The sequence below is a fragment of the Microcebus murinus genome, chromosome 10 (assembly GCF_040939455.1).
Source record: "Microcebus murinus isolate Inina chromosome 10, M.murinus_Inina_mat1.0, whole genome shotgun sequence".
In the NCBI taxonomy this organism is placed as follows: domain Eukaryota; kingdom Metazoa; phylum Chordata; class Mammalia; order Primates; family Cheirogaleidae; genus Microcebus; species Microcebus murinus.
Genome location: NC_134113.1, coordinates 56,187,247 through 56,204,422, shown reverse-complemented (window position 1 = coordinate 56,204,422; position 17,176 = coordinate 56,187,247). Strand labels below are relative to the sequence as shown.

The window sequence follows — 17,176 nt, the reverse complement described above, 5'->3', positions numbered from 1 at the left end:
CGCCCGGCCTGTAACTTCTCTTTATCAAAGATATTCCAGAACTCCTCATTGGTCACTAGTCACCATATCCTCTTTTTTTTTTTTTTTTTTTTTTTGAGACAGAGTCTCGCTCTGTTGCGGTGGGTAGAGTACCATGGCGTCATCATAGCTCACTGCAAACCTAAAACTCCCAGCTCAAGCGACCCCCCTGCCTCAGCCTCCTGAATAGCTGGGACCATACGTGTGTACCACCATGCCTGGCTAATTTTTTCTATTTTTTGTAGGGACAGGGTCTCACTCTTGCTTAGGCTTGTCTCAAACTCTTGGCCTTAAGCAATCCTCCCACCGCAGCCTCTCAAAATGCTAGGATTATAGGTGTGAGTCACCAGGCCTGGCTACCATGTCCTCTTTTAAATTAGAAGGCATGTTTCTCTTTCCTGCATGTGTCCCTAAAATCTCCTTTGCAACATTTCCTTATAGCTACTTAACTGACCTTATTTCCTCAGAAGTAATAGTCATATTGTTAACTTTTTCCATTAGTTTATAAAGGATCACTACACCAAATTCTCCTTAAGGTAAGACCCAAGTGCTTTGGTTCCTCAAATAAAATTATTTAAACTCCTTAACTGTAACAGGATAGAATGGTGCCTTAGAGATTACCTGATCCCCTAGACCAGATTGATGACTGAGGTCTTAGGGGTATTAAGAAAGCTTAGGTTCCATAGGTATAACCTGGACTAACTGTTTAAATGTCCCAAGTAACTCAGCTAGGGAAGAAAGAATTTTTGTCAAGCTTCTAAGCCTGAACTTCAAATCAAAAGTCTAGGGGTACATGCAAAGAAACTATAAAGTTTCATTTGGTTTTAAAGGGGTAGAAAATAGAGAGAAGGCTGATGTTTGAGAGATTCTGAATACAATCCTACCTCAAGGGAAGGTAATAACTTCACAAAACTACTTCCAGGAGCATTGCCATTCCTTTCTGGCCCCAACTACTTTTTAATACCAGTGGTGGCGTCTGACCATGTCAACTAGGGATAGACTTTTCCTTTTCCTCTTGCAGAGAAGGGCCACCTACTTTTATTGTTGATATACTCTTCCCAATCAAAGCCTTTGGTGCCATTTTCAAGATAGCTCTCATTGAAGTTTATGGGCCACACGACACACTTGTTCCGAAGGTTCCCCATGAACAGCTGCAGTCCGATCAGGGCAAAAACACTCAGGCAGAACACCGTCAGGATCATCACATCTGACAGCTTCTTCACAGACTGAATCAGGGCACCCACAATTGTCTTCAAGCCTGAGGAGACAGAACCCCCAAAATCAGAGTCACCTCAAAGCTCTCCCCCCTCCCCTCCCTCTTAGCCACTGGCTTCTACTACTTCCCACAGCACCACCCTTGAAATGTGGGCACTTTATACCAAGAGAATAAAAATGAGTCAGCAAAATCATCAATTTTCCAGAATTATCCTTTTTAAAGTCAGATTTCTTTTTTTGAGACAGAGCCTGTGTTGCCCGGGCTAGAGTGCCATGGTGTCAGCCTAGCTCACAGGAACCTCAAACTCCTGGGCTCAAGAGATCCTTCTGCCTCAGCCTCCCAAGCAGCTGGGACTACAGATGTGCACCACCATGCCTGGCTAATTTTTCTATATATGTTTTTAGTTGTCCAGATAAATTTTTTCTATTTTTAGTAGAGACGGGGTCTCGCTCTTGCTCAGGCTGGTCTCGGACTCCTGAGCTCAAATGATCCACCCACCTCGGCCCCCCGGAGTGGTAGGATTACAAGTGTGAGCCACTGTGTCCAGCCTAAAGTCAGTATTTCTTTTTTTTTTTTTTTTGAGACAGAGTCCCGCTTTGTTGCCCAGGCTAGAGTGAGTGCCGTGGCGTCAGCCTAGCTCACAGCAACCTCAAACTCCTGGCTCAAGCAATCCTCCTGCCTCAGCCTCCCAAGTAGCTGGGACTACAGGCATTCGCCACCATGCCCGGCTAATTTTTTGTATATATTAGTTGGCCAATTAATTTCTTTCTATTTTTATAGTAGAGACGGGGTTTCGCTCTTGCTCAGGCTGGTTTCGAACTCCTGACCTCGAGCAATCCGCCCGCCTCGGCCTCCCAGAGAGCTAGGATTACAGGCGTGAGCCACCGCACCCGGCCTAAAGTCAGTATTTCTTAAAAAGCAAAAGAAAGTTCCTGCTACCAATATGTAGCTCATTTCTTCCTGGGAACACTTTCCTGTCTCTGACTACTTTTTAGTTCTCCTAACCAGCCAACCTCTTACTTGCCTCAGGGCCTTCACACATGGCAAGAATGCTCCCTTCTATTATCATGTCCTCTGTGCCTGACTCCTACTCACCCTCCAACTCTCAGTTTAAACATCAATTCGTCCAGAAAGCCTTTCCTGACTTTGCAACTTTTCTTCCTTCCCCGTTGTTACTAGTATCTTAATAGCACCTTATACTTTCCTCTGTCGCATTTATCATGGCTATAATCAATTTTTTATGTCTGTCTTGTTCACAGCTGTATCTATAGTGCCTAGCCTACAGTAGGTACTAAGTAATATTTGGTGAAGAAGCTTCTACGTTGGAAAGAAAACCACTGAGAAGTTTAAAAGCCAATTAATAATAATATTAAGGCACAATCATATTTTCCCAAGAGCGCTGGAAATGCCAATGAATTGAAAATGCCAATTATTATCTATCCAGTATTTATAGTTTGCCTTTCCACTTACAAATATACCTCTGTATTACATATATGCCCTGATTTCTACAATGACCTTTTTTCTGTCCTAGATTAAAAACAAAAACACTTATAATGCATTTTTTTTTTCGAGACAGAGTTTCACTTTGTCGCCCAGCCTAGAGTGCCATGGTGTCAGCCTAGCTCACAGCAACCTCAAACTCCTGGGCTCAAGCAATCCTGCTGCCTCAGCCTCCGAGTTGCTGGGACTACAGGCATGCACCACCATGCCCAGCTAATTTTTTCTATATATATTAGTTGGCCAATTAATTTCCTTATATTTATAGTAGAGATGGGGTCTCACTCTTGCTCAGGCTGGTTTTGAACTCCTGACCTCGAGCAATCCGCCCGCCTCGGCCTCCCAGAGTGCGAGGATTACAGGCGTGAGCCACTGCGCCCGGCCACTTATAATGCATTTTAATTTGAGATTTAAATGCAAGACACCGGTTCAAATTTAGATCTGAAGGTAGATTTCTTAATTCCATAGGAAGAGATCAGTGCTAGGAAACACAGGAAAAAGGTTCACGCTGTTTGGGTCAAAATGAGTTTACATGTGGCTCTCCATGGCATGTCGAGACATCAGGCTATCCACAGGACACGGCAAACAAAGCACTGAGTGCTTCCAGTGGCCAATGCATTAGGATGAGCAAGAGGCAGGCACTGAGCCTTGACACAAGGACTCAGGCAGGACTTATCCCTGATCCACTTCAGAAGGGAGGACTATTAGAATGAAATTCAAGGGAATCCTAATTCTGGCTTTAAAGTGTACAGTTGGATAGACAGTTACTATTCTAACCAAGTTATGCCACTTACTTGTGTGACCTAAGCAATATACCTTAACCTCTTGGAATCTCAGTTATTTTATCTTTAAAATGGGAATAATTATAGTTGAATATTATAGAGCTGTTGATTAAGCAGGATTCATATAAAACACTTAACAAAGCACCTACTACACAGTAAATGAGTCAAGTATTAACAATTTTTGTCTGAACAATTATTACTCATCTATAAAAAGGGATCTACAATCAACCTCATTGGGTTGTTGTGAGGTTTAAATAAGATAATAAATATAAAAAAACTAGTACGGTGCTATCATATAGCTGGCACTCAATACTTGTTACCACGTAGAGTGCTTTCCTCCAAGGGACATAATCGAGGTAATGACACTGCTCAGAGCTAACCTCATCTGATATTGATATAATGGGTGGTATGAACATGATTCTTCTCTTTTGCTGTATTTTACAAGTAAACACTTAGAATTTTCAAGGTTGAGCCAAATAGAACTAAAAAAAATTTTTTTTTATTTCAGCATATTATGGAGCTACAAATATTTAGGTTATGTATATTGCCTTTGCCCCACCCCAGATAGAATTTTTTTATCTGAATCCAATAGTAGCAACAGATGCTGTGCCTAGCACAGGACCTAGCACAAAGTGGGCACTTAATAAATTGTTATTAGAAGAGTAAATGAATGAGAAATTTCTCTCCTCTTACACAGATATCCTGAAAGAGATATAAGGGGAATAAAAGAACAAAGAGCCAAGACTCAGATGGTGGTGACGCAGAAGTGTGCAGAGGTCTGTACTTTTTTACAGAGTGGGCCTTCCATGGAGACTGTGGCCACCAAGGGGATTAAGAAGAGCTTGCCTAGGCTCAGGGAAATAAGGCATTTCTAATCTGATTCCTTTTCTCCTCACTGGGCTGTGCAAAAAGAACATCAAGACAGGTAATCATTCATTGTGGTTATGATGAAGGAAAAAAAAAAAAAAAAAAAAGACAGGTAATCAGAAAGCATACTGATGACCTACTGTGTTTCAGATCAAATTTAAGGTCACCCCACAGAGTCTCATTTTCTCATCTACAGTGGATAAACAGTGCTGCATGGCAGTGAGCCATGGAGGAGAAGCTAAAGAATCTTCTCTAAAAGTCTTTATAAAGAGGGCAGAGATATTTGTTTAGGTTTAAGCAGTTGAAATTTCAAACTATCCTTTATACCTAAGGCCCTGAGAAATCATATCATAATCACATAGCTAGGTTGAGATATTGGTTGTATAAAACAGAAGGCAGCCATGAAGAAGTAAAAATTGTTCTAGTGCTATGGAACCTATTCCCACATAGTTGCTGAGGAATCAAAAAGTCCTTATCATATTTTGACTTGGTTGAGGTGGGTCTATATTGGGTCAATAATTGAATTCTAGGCTTCTAAAATTATGCAGACCTGTTGTTTTCAAAGTAAAAAATATACTTCAAAGGCCCACTGAAGAATGGTTGTGAAGTTTCTTTCCCTGGTTTTCCTTATGGAGAGCTTACATAGCCATCTCTCCTGATGGTTAACACAATCGCCTGTCTGAACGTGGGATGATCGGTCATTCAAGGCCTTTTCTATTGCTAATTTAACCAAATTGAGAAATGAGCCATAAGCTGTTATTTGTATTTGTAACAAGAATATAATACTACAAAATAGTCAAACCAATGGGTCTGTGTTATTAATTAACAAATTAAAAAGCATACAATTTTTATATGAGTACAATCTGATTTTCCTGGGCTAGGAACTCCTTAGACAGTTCCAAGCCCATATACCTGGAAATTCCAGGCTGTGCGCACTGACTATCCCCTGTTCCACAAAGGTGGGCTCTCAGCAGCCATGTTTGTACAAAGTCACCTTCTTTCAGTAGCTACAAATGTCAGGGGGGACATCTGACCTAAATCCAGATCCCTTCCTACAGGAATGTGGAACAGGACAAGAGACAGTTGAGTAATCTTCTCATATGGTGGAAATGGTAATAAATAAACTTAGAAGCTAAGCAGTAGCCATATTCTGTCATTGTATTAAGATGTGTCCAAGAAGTAAAGGAAGTTAGTATGCTCAGAGAGAGAAAAAGGAAGTAGATACAGATAAAGAAAAGAGATGGAGACAAAGTACTTCCTGCTACCTGGGGCTTTCTGGTTCTGTATTCTGGTTTTTACTGGCTTCCAGAAGCCCAAGTGCATTCCAGTCCTTGGGTTCCCTGAATTACTCCTGTGTCTTTTTATTTGCAACCAGAGACACTCAACTAATCTATATACCAACTATGCACGGGACTCATCACTTTCCTAGATATGAACCTGAACGCTCATAATCAGTTGGTTTAACATCTCTTCTCTTTTCCATAAACCAGATGTCATTGCTGAAGAAATCTGCAAACATGAGCCCAGAAAGCTAAAAAAAAAAAAAATTTCTTCAAGAATTTTACTTTAAGTCTGAGGCTTAGATCATCTTGTTGGTGAGAGTTGTTTTTTAATACCTTTCAAGAAGTTTAAAGTATTAATAAAAACTTAGTCGTAAATGGTATTCAGCTGCTTATACTTTACAGAAGCTCAGAGAAACAAATCTTAATTAAGCAAGAATAACCACTAAATAATACTAACTACAGCCATCTAAAAAGTTTACTCTCCAAGACTCTTATCCAGCTCACTAGAGGAAAGTTAGAAGGCAAAGGAAAAAGAAAGGTGATGTGACTTAATGTTTGTAGGTGAAGGAAGGCACACAATTACACAACAATATTAAATGTAAATAGTCACTGGACTACATATTAGTGTCAGCCAAGTCTTCTTCCTTCCATTAGGTTGATAATTGCGAATGACCGTATTTACAGATTTCAATGCCAATTTATGGAGATGATGCCATCAATGCACTTTCTAAGCTCAAGTTCTACAGCCTTGCCAGCAGTAGTTGCCCAACATACTAGTAAATACAGTGAAACGCTCTATGGTATCATCGACACAGGTCAATAAAGGCAAGAAGTTGCTGGTAGAATTCCTGACTTGATACAAGCAAGAATGGAGAACGCCACTCTTCTGGCTGTGCAGAGAGGCTGTCTTGCTGCTTCTATTGGCTCACAACACCACATGCCAGAACAAGCAAGACACTGACTGAAAACCGATTATCCAAAACAGAGCAGAATGCTCCTTCAAACGACTCCTACACAACAGAGTGTGCAACAGAAGCCACGTGGGGGCTAATTGGACAGTGAGAACTCTTGGAAAAGACTAACAGCAACTAGCATTGGTATGTGTCTGAGCAGAAGCAGTTAATACATTTACTATAGACCAAGAAAAGACAGCTGGATCCAATGTACAAAAAGGTCAGCTACCAGAGAGGAGTTGATATTTAAGGAATTGTGAGAAGCAGGTGAAGCCACTGCTATAGAATTCTACTCCACTCTATGTTCAAAGGCACCTCTGAACCTCCCTGTCACCTTTCATAATACCCAGCAATCCCCTGTACAAATGAACAAAGCCTGCGAATTGTGTCACGTCCAGAGAAATCAGTCATGCATATTGGTATCAAAATCTTCTACTGCTGTGATGGCCACATTATAAATAAAGTTAATTGATATTCCCTGGTTTGTAGCTCAGGTTGAGAAATTTAAGTGGTTTGAAGCAACATGAGCTAATCCCCCTACAAAATTAATATTGGTACAAGCCTCCGTAGCAGTAACAGGCAGTTCTCAACCCAGAGAAAAGAACAACTCCCTAGTTCCCAGAGTTAGGCTTGGGTCCAGACAAGTCCTAGGGGAAAAAGTAATGCCCTGCCAGTTTTTCTGCTGCAAATGTAATCCTTAAATTGATAGTTCTTGAAGGTTCTTCAGGTCAAAAGTAATTTGAGAGAGATTTGGGGACCGTATATTTATTTACTGGAGACCAGATTCATATCACAAAGTATGTTCTAAACTAAACTGGCTCTCAAGGTGGGTCAGTGGGATCCTGTGTTTTTCCACTTGGGACCACTGTTAAACTTTAGTTATCTTTCTCAAGAAGCAATATGGAAAAAGAAATACAAAAGCAAGATTAATAATTAGAATATTTTAAAAGAAACAAATCTGAATATAGCCTTAAAGCACTTTATATCTCCCTTCGCTATGCAGCAGAAACTGCCACATTCCCAACATGTGCATTAAAGAAAATGCTTTCTTTTTGAACACTGGAATGGGAAGGAGAGGGGCTCATCATTTTCCCTGCTTCCTATCTGATCTCACCAGTTAGGAGTGAAAGTAACAAAAATGAAAGCAAATAAATAAAATATCCAAGAGAAACACAATCAAGAAAGTACGACTCTAAAGAGAACAGAATGATATTAAGTAAGTGCTAACAAGCAGCAAAGTAGTGCTTTGGGGAAGCCACTTACTTAAATGATGGAAATGAAAAGGAACTGACAAGTGGGGCTCTGGCAACCAGTTCTACTATCCTATAAGTGCTGCTCTCTAAGAAAAACCAGAATTTTGAGAATTAAAAACCCTCCTTTGAGATCCCTATCCTCTCTTCAGGCATGTCAGCCCTGTGGCATGTGATCAGAGTATGCAGAAGATGAAACTTCTGTCAGAGTCACTTAGAAGTTCATTTCTGTGCCCAGAACCCAGATAAATACAAAGTGACAACAAAGTTTTAAGACATATAAACTTTTAGACAGAATATTTCAATGTCAAGTTGAACCTGGCAAATTCCAGACCAAAGAAAATTTAGAAAGGATCTCCTCTATAACTGACCCTTTTAGCACAGAGCTTGCATACGCTGTTCTCCAAGTCGGTGCCTCTGAAGCAAAAGACACTCCATGAATAATACATATCCAGGTCTTGAGTTAACAAATAAAAAGGGGTTAGGATGTGGATTTGGTCTTTTCTAAGCTACAAGAAGGCTCTAAAGTAAAGTATTTCTTATACAAAAGGCTGGAGCTAACTAATGCACTCTACTCTCCAATATTCCAGAGTCTAGGCGGCCTTGATACATTCAGAATATCTATCAAAGATGTGAAGAGGGAGGACAGTGTCATCCCAGGTGAAGTGAGGTGAGTGCTCTAGTAAAGGAAAAACTCTCATAAAGGGAGTTGAGACTTGAAGAGCTCTGTGAGATCTTGCAGGCTCCATGTCAGTTCCGTGGTTGCTCTCACTTCCAACCTGTTTTTGGCAACTTTGGCAAAAACCTATAACCAAACTGGGAACAGGATAAGGCAAAGACAGCGACAATTCCACGGATGTGATCCATGAAGAAACCTGGTTTACAAAACAATGGTTTTCCTAACTATGATCTAGCTCTACATCACTGGAGTAAAAATGACTTAGATTTCCAAGCAAGAGCTGGCCCCCAATCCACTGACTCATACACTGGTGATCCTGTCTTCGGAGACCTGGGTAGTGGGCAGGTAGGAATAGACAATAGGCCTCCATGGGAGAAAGCAAGATAGAAAAGTTCAGAATTTCACACGGGATGAAAGAAGATTCTCCCTGAGATGTCATGTCCTTTACTGAATTTCTCTTACTAAATCTAAAAGGTAGAATGGGAGCAGCAAAAGGATTGGGATCGAAAATCACACTTCAATTCAAGATCCAAATAGGCCACTTACTGATAGTGATCTAGTATTGGCTTTACTATCCCTTAAGGTTATTTTCCATCCTAGTTAGCCTCCCAAAGCCAGCTCAATTGGAGGTGCCTCTGGAAACAGGAATCTAGGAATGTATTTCAAACTGTGAAGCTGAAGTCTAAATCTTGACACAACCCTTTCTTTGGGCTTAGATTTCTTCTTTATAATAACTGCTACTACCTACTACAATCATTTATGGAGCACTGCTATGGGCCAGGCACTGTTAGACACTATATATATAGAGAGGGGGGTGGTGGACAGAGAGAGATTGTATATGTATTCCTGGAATATTAAGGATAAATAATGGACATCAGCCAAGAGTTATCACCTAGAAATGCAGTGGTCAAAAGTTAAGAGACAGAGACAGAAGCTATGAGCTAGACTAGAGATAGCATCTGCTGCCCTAGTTAGTGAACAGAATACAGCTTTCGAATTTAATTCTGGAAGAGAAGTTTTGAGGTCACAAGAACATAAAGAGACAGATGCCTTGCAGAGTACGCTGGGGGAAGTGAGCAGAAAACACGGATCATATTTAAAAGGGGCCAGAGGAGGACACAGATCAAAGGAAAAAAATGAAAGTAAAGACTTAGCACTCTAGATACCTTAAAAAATAAGACAAGGCCTGCCTACGTATTAGACCACGATCAATGAGCAGTGTGTGGTTGCCTGGAGAATGAGCTGGGCTTGCTGTTAAATGGATTTAGATTGGCCAGGAACTAAACCTTGATAAGTTAGGGTTGTAGTTTTTACTTGCCAAGAAGGATATACTCCAACTAACACTCAGCCTCTAGTTGATAAGGAGTTAGCTACCAATGCTAAAAATAAAAGAATTCATTTTTAACAGGGCACTAATTTATTGGCACACTCCATGGCCCAAATGTGTAAATAGAGAAACAGGTTTACCTTCCTTGAGATTCTTGGTAAACCACATTCCAAGTCTGCCCTCTCCAGTATTCTACCTTTGTGCTTCCCCCACACCCCTATTTGATATTTAGATGATGTTGAAAAGGGGAAAAGAAATATTTCTGAGTCAGTCACAAAGGGAAGAACTATGTGATGCCAAGAATAGGAGAGCTCTGTTCTGTGTGTCCCTATTTCCTACAGAACTGCTGTGGAAAACCTGGTCTTTAGGAAAACCTGTGAACATAGCTAAAGTCCAAAGAGCTGTAGTCTTGACCTATGCCACGTTACTGCCAGTATATCTTAGGCTCACAAGACTAACTAAAATATCTTCCCTTCTAGATTTCAAGACTGGTCTTTAGAAAAATAAGTATTACCCAGTTGCAATGATTTAAATTAAATTAAGGAATCTTAACCTGAGGTCCATGGATGGGCTTCAGGGGGAATCTGTGAACTTTCATCTGATTCTCAAAGGATCCAAAACCTTCAAAAGGTTAAGAACCACTGGGCTAGCTCAACCAGGATCAAAAAGAAAAAGGCAAAAATTTTAAAGACATTGTCAATCAACTATGTTTCAACCCACTCATTGATTCCTTTTTTTCCCCCTCAAGTTTCTGTACTTTTTATTTGCCCATACCTTTTGTTGTAGCTTATCTTACCTTTGATTTTTTTTTAACAGCACCTGTATAAGTTTTCATTGGAATTTATGTTTGAGAATGATCCCTGAATATATGTACAGTAGATGTCTACTGGTTCTTATTCTAGTGAAACAGACAGCAGTAGAACATAATAATGATTATTAAAGTTCAGTTTGCTAAATTAAATTTGTCTATAACAGGGGTCCTCAAACTTTTTAAACAGGGGGCCAGTTCACTGTCCCTCAGACTGTTGGAGGGCCAGACTACAGTTTAAAAAAACTATGAGCAAATTCTTATGCACACTGCACATATCTTATTTTGAAGTAAAAAAACAAATGGGCAAAAACACCCGCATGTGGCCCGCGGGCCATAGTTTGAGGACACCTGGTCTATAATATCGGATTAATTAACTGGGTCGGTCTCTTTTGTGATTAAATAATTCCATTAATACAGTAAAAGTATAATTCTTTGAATAACGTCTGATCAACAAACCATGCGATAGGAAGCCTAGAAATCACAAGCAATGGAATGATGGGAAATGTTAAAATTAACTGTAATTCCATGAGATCAGGAAGCAAATGATTTATGTACAAAGAGATAGCTAGCTTTGTGACAATTTTTTCAGATAGTGTAAGATCCAAGTGATTCATAAGCACGTGCTTTTTCAATAGCATGGATGGAATAGGGGCCGCATGCCTGGCAAGCACTGTCAGAGCAAACTGCCTAAGGACCAAAGAGCCATTCTAGAGAATGTCTCCCAGGAAAAACATGCAGAATGCAAGGCCATATCAACTGTACTGATGTTGATTTTGAATGTGGTGGAGAAAAATGAATGAAGGGAAAAGAGAAGATGCGGCAAAGTCACTCTTATGTACAAATTTTCTCACCTGGAATTACAGAGATAGTTTTCAAAGCTCGGAGAACCCTGAATGTTCTCAGCGCTGAGACATTGCCCAGGTCCACAAACTCTGTCACATATCTGTAGTAAGGGAGGTCACACACAGACACAAATGACAAACACAGACACAAACACAAACACCAAAGGAAGAAAACAAAACCACAACAAAACAAAAAGTACAATACGTCACGTCAGGGCCCTAACCCAACACCTAACACCAACCCCGGACCATCTTACCTGGAATTACCGAAATAGTTTTCAAAGCCCTCAGTACCCTGAAAGTGCGTAGAGCTGAAACATTGCCTAGGTTTACAAACTCTGTTATATACCTGCAGAATCAAACCAAAGTTAACTTGTAATGATACCACTGGGCGAGGGTTTGAGAACGGGGGGGAAGAAAGGGTCTTACATATACAAGCTATAATTTCATTTTTTTCCTTGAAAAAGAAGTTTCAAAATATAAACATTTCAGGAACACTTTTTTTTTTAATTGGGAAAGGAGAATTCAAAAGTATATTTGAAAGAGCTGATACAACCAGGAGGTTCTTGGGATTTACTCTCTTAATCAGCATAGTAATGTGTTGATCTCAATCAGAATGGCTTTGCTGGCAGCCCATTTACAGTTTTTAGTAAAAAGGAAGGCCAGGATATAGCAAAGGCTTATGTCCCCAAGTTTTGTGGACAATTTCTTAGGAAAGAAAGACCAATTTTGGCAGTAGGAGCCCCATAAAGACAAATCCACATTAAAGTAACTCCCTAGTTACTTTAGGCAAAAATGACTTAATGTGTGTGACTTATCCAAGGTTTGCAATCATATGACTGCAGTCATGTCTAAAGATGAAGTTCTGGCCTGTAACATAAAATAGCAGGACTCAGGAAAATTCAGATCATGGGATCAGAGCAAATATTGTGCTAAGTGCTTGTTTTATTACCAGCTCTGTGCTTGGCAAGGACACTTGAATTTTAAATGAACACCAATGTGCATTCCTAATGCTAGAAAGCGAGAAATTGCCTTTATATAACAGAAAGTCAAAGTTCCAGTTTCAAATATTTGATGCATATCATTCATTCACATTTTATAGTTGAAATAAATCTTTCTGATGCTCAGACCTATATATATTTAAATACACTCTCTCTCTAACACATCTTCATGCACACACACAAACACACACAAAACCTATCACCACCCCCATTATGCCCCCAGAATGACCAAGTGCTTTCTCAACTTGGAAATAAAATAATAAAGCCTGCTATAACTTTTGTATCATCAGCTAAGTCTCTCAAAGATATATTATCATTGCTAAAACAACACAAATTACCGAGAGCAACTAGCACACCAATATGGAGTTACGTTGATCTCTAGCAATAGTTCAAAATTCTGGTTAGTAACTCTTCAGGAAGTGCCAGTTTAGATACCTTGGCTTATGTTTTGACTCTAAAATATGCTCTAAAATCTGCAATAGCTGGCCAGCCTCATTAAATTACATGTGATAAAACATACCTATGAAACTCATTTTTAGCTGAAGGTTTACACCTAAAAAATTCCAAGTCTTCAGAGAAGCCCTCTAGCGATGCGTATGTAAACCTTGGTCTATGTTATAAGGGGGAATTAAACATGAAAGAGCTTCAGTAGGAAATTACTCCCTGCTTTCTCCCCCAGCTATAAAGCCTCTGTTTACCTTCCCCTACATAAACAGGACATGCTATCATTGCCTGGGCACAAGAGGCCTTCATAAGTGAGAATCACAGACATAAGCCCAAAGGGCCTTACATGATTATCCATTAATTCCTTATACAGCTGTGCCCACAAACTCACACTCACAAAAACTGTCATACAGATACACCCAGGAGTACAACTCCACACACAAAATCATACCCAGAATACCAATAAAGTAAGCAGAGAACTTACGCCATCATGATGACACTGAAATCTAACCAGTTCCATGGATCCCGTAAAAAGGTAAAGCCATCTATGCAGAAACCTCTTGCAATGATTTTCACCAGTGATTCAAATGTATAAATCCCTGTGAACGTGTACCTGTCAAAGAAATGGATAGCTTGAGGTATTTCTGACAGATAGAAATTTTAAATGCACCTTTTAGGATAATATTTGCTTGAAGTGTGGCTTCAACTAACAAAGACAAAACAGAAAGGGCATGGCCAATGCAACAGGAAGGAAGGATGAAAAAGGAATGTTTATATGAAACTTACTGAAATGCACAAACCAAGAACTCTGGAGTGTTGTTTTGGGTCCTGAACGGTATTCCAAGGAAACAACTCTGTACTATCATCTAGTACATGGAAATTTTTATTTTTTTAGAGATGGGGTCTTGCTATGTCACCCAGGCTGGTCTCAAATTTTTGGCCTCGAGTAACCCTCCTGCCTCAGCCTCCCAAGTAGCTGGGCCTATAGGCATGTGCCACCATGTCCAGCTGGTACATGATTGTTGTGAAGCAGGCAGGAGGCCCCTGAGCTATTTTTATTTAACCTCAGGAGAGGCAAAAAGAAAGGGAAACCTAAAGTTGGAGAAGACCATATCATTAGGAACTGAGGATATGAGATGGAGATGGGGCTACGAGGCATATGTACCAGCCAGCCCAGGGGGAGGAGAGGGTGTAAAAGGTCAAAATTTCCAGTGCATACTTCCTGTTTCTAGAGTTAACTTCTAGGGATATTCTTTAAATTTCACATGCTTTTTCAGTCCTCTCTGTGAAATAAATTAGTTGTAGTAATTAATATATTTTTCCTTGATGGATAAATTGTGGCAAAACAAGATTCAATGACTAAAAATGTTTAAAACAAAAAAGGAAATAAATAAATGAGCTACTTACTCCACATTCTTCGACCAGTCAGGAGGGTTACTAAAAGTCATGAATACACAGTTGGTCAAAATAGTGCACATAATGATCATGCTAAATACTGTAGAGAAGAGTCAAGGGGGAATATATAAAATCTGGCCTGTTTTTTTCTCAGAAAACACACACATTTCACATTGGGTATCAGGAGATCTATAATCAATAACTTGAAAGGAATCAAAACACAGAAGAGGGGAAAAAGGTAAAGGCAAGGCGATAATAAAATCTGTGGTCATCACCATCAACACAGAATGCCACTGTGCGTATCCAACACCTGGCCAGAGAACTGTAGATGGATGGGACAGGATGGCTATTCTCTTCCTTTCAAAAGGGCTGCTACTCTTTTCCTTAGGGATAAAACATTTCCCCGTTACCACTTTGCATCTCAACTATGGAATACCTTTGCATGTAGTAACAAAAATTGTCAGGTAAGAAGATCAATTACATCTATATTATTTAGTCCTCATTTTTGTTAATTATCGTGCATAACTAGTTATTTGAAAATCTACACGTAATGATTCACTTTTTTCCTCAGTCCTTCTAAAGGGTTGGACTGTCTTTGGGGGCAAGGCACCAGCCAATGCAGCCAATGTGCACTGAATATGTCCAACATGGGAAACCAGCTGTGGCATGTTAAGTAAGGATTTCAAAGACATCTGCACCACCGTACTCCTGAGAATTACGTAATGGGGCAATGCCATTTGATCATTCTAAAGTGCCCAGGAATGCTTATGGATAGCAAACCATACTGCCATTTCAGTTCCATCCAGGATCTTTCTCAGCCCTTTCTGTTCTTGTCTACTGAGAAAAATTAAGCTGTTTTAGGTCAGTATGAGTTACTCAAACTCTGTCACTTTAACAAGCATGGGAGCCATGTCTTATTTGTTGCTAACTCATTCTCCCTTGTCAATGGCATTCACCATCTTTACTCTACTAGTGGAGTTTTAAAAAGAGAAAATATTTCTTACAGTTGGATTTTTTTATATCACTACAGCTGGATTTTTCTTCATGCTCTTTTGGAACCGGAAGAGAAAAAACACTCCATCTTCTGATCCAACAGAAAGGGAAGAAGTCCATCATGAATTATTTATTTCCTTGTGAACCTTCAGATTTCAGAACTACGTTGTTTGTAAACTACAAATTTCAGGACCAGGTTGCTAACTTCTTAGAGTTCATAAAAAAAAAAAAAAAAGTAAAAGCTTACTAAACTGATTTACCAAGTAAATCAGTTATTGCTGGTTTCCTCAACCTACTTGGAGGATACAATACTCTTTGAAGCATGGGACTGAGTGCTGTTAAATTAAATACCAACCAGGAAAGTTTAAAGTCACTATGCAACGTTGGTAAGCCCATCGCATATTTTTTCATTTGGCATATGCTCTCCTATGTTAATAAGATGTGAAAGTCAGGCCACATGAATAAATTGGCATTTTTCTATTTAAAGGGAGTAAAAGATTCAAATCTATCCTATAATCTGCACCAAACCACTTCAACAGGGAGTCTTTTTCATCTGAGCACTATCTCAGATACTTTCTAAACTCACTGCTCAAAAAATAAAAAAGAATTCAAGACAGATATCCAAAGCATTCATTTGGCTGGTCCGATGGTAGTGGGTTATTAGAACTTATTAACATCAGTATCACTAAAGTTGGTATTCAACCCCCCACTGCTAAATTTGACTGGCTTTAAAAAAAAATAAAGCATTCATTCAACTATTTGTAACTCAAGAAGTAGCTGTCAAAAAATTCTACTATTGGATCTTAGTATATCAACAAGCTGAACGGTCTACCATGCGATGAGATCACTAAAGTCTGAGCACTTAAAAAAGTTAAGACTTCAATAAAAGGTTATCATCTTAATTTTTCCCTCATAGTGATACCAACAAAACTCCAGACTCCCATGATATCATCCTAAGAAAAAAGAATTTGCCAAAGCTGAGCTTGGGATTTGGCAGGTGTTCACTCTTAAACCTCTGACTAGTGGGAGAGTCAAATACTATATTAGTAAAAAACTTAATATACAATTCAGTTGTCAAATATTGGAAACATATACAAGCATCATGCAATTGCTGCACTCACTCCATGTTTGTAGAAAAGGATATGAATGTATCAAAATTTTAATAGCTATTCTTCTTATCAGGTTAAAAGGACTTAAAATGTACAAGGCAGGCGTGGCACTAAATCTGAAGAGAGTTTTCCCTCTGTTTAATACTACAAAGGTCTGTGGAGAAAGAAAAAGAGATAATTCATTAAAGCATGTGTATGAATCACCACATGAAACAACATTTTTCTAGGCAAGAAATAAACAAACTCAAAGGTCCTTATAATTTTTATTTCCCAACTTGATTTTTCAGGCAAGAAACCTTAACATAATATAACTCCCTTTCCCCCATCTGTCTCCCTGCTACCCTGCCCCAGATTATATTACAAACAGCTGGCATGATCTGAGCAATTTTATAGAATAACCTTCTTTCTTTCAGAAATAAACCATATGAATTATACCTAAGCTATATATGCCAGTTTATTAATTTAGAATTCAAATATTGATTGAGCACCTACTATGAGCCAGACAATGTTCCACATGCTTGGGAATTATCAGTGAACAAGACAGTCCTGGCCTGGAGAGCCTATATACTAATGGGAAAGACAGACAATAAATAAAAAAAAAACCATAATGGATAAGTAAATTATATAGCATGTGATATAAAGAAGATTAAAAGTACTGTGGAAAAAGGAGGAAGACCAGGGAAATAAAGATCAACAATAAGCTGGGTAC

At 39.3% G+C, this 17,176-nt stretch overlaps 1 protein-coding gene across 2 annotated transcripts in view; it reads right to left on the bottom strand.

The window, feature by feature from the left end:
* The window catches only part of SCN8A (sodium voltage-gated channel alpha subunit 8), a 177,417-nt gene that overhangs the window by 81,178 nt on the left and 79,063 nt on the right, over positions 1-17,176 (bottom strand). Inside the window, exons 3-7 of one of the 2 annotated variants that reach the window (XM_076007281.1) lie at positions 16,504-16,621; positions 14,378-14,468; positions 13,455-13,583; positions 11,783-11,874; positions 1,055-1,276 (exon numbers count right to left, since the gene is read on the bottom strand). In XM_076007281.1, coding sequence (XP_075863396.1) covers positions 1,055-1,276; positions 11,783-11,874; positions 13,455-13,583; positions 14,378-14,468; positions 16,504-16,621 — 652 coding nt within the window. Of the gene's footprint in view, positions 1-1,054; positions 1,277-11,534; positions 11,627-11,782; positions 11,875-13,454; positions 13,584-14,377; positions 14,469-16,503; positions 16,622-17,176 lie in introns of both variants that reach the window. The other variant, XM_076007280.1, reaches the window with a different exon arrangement.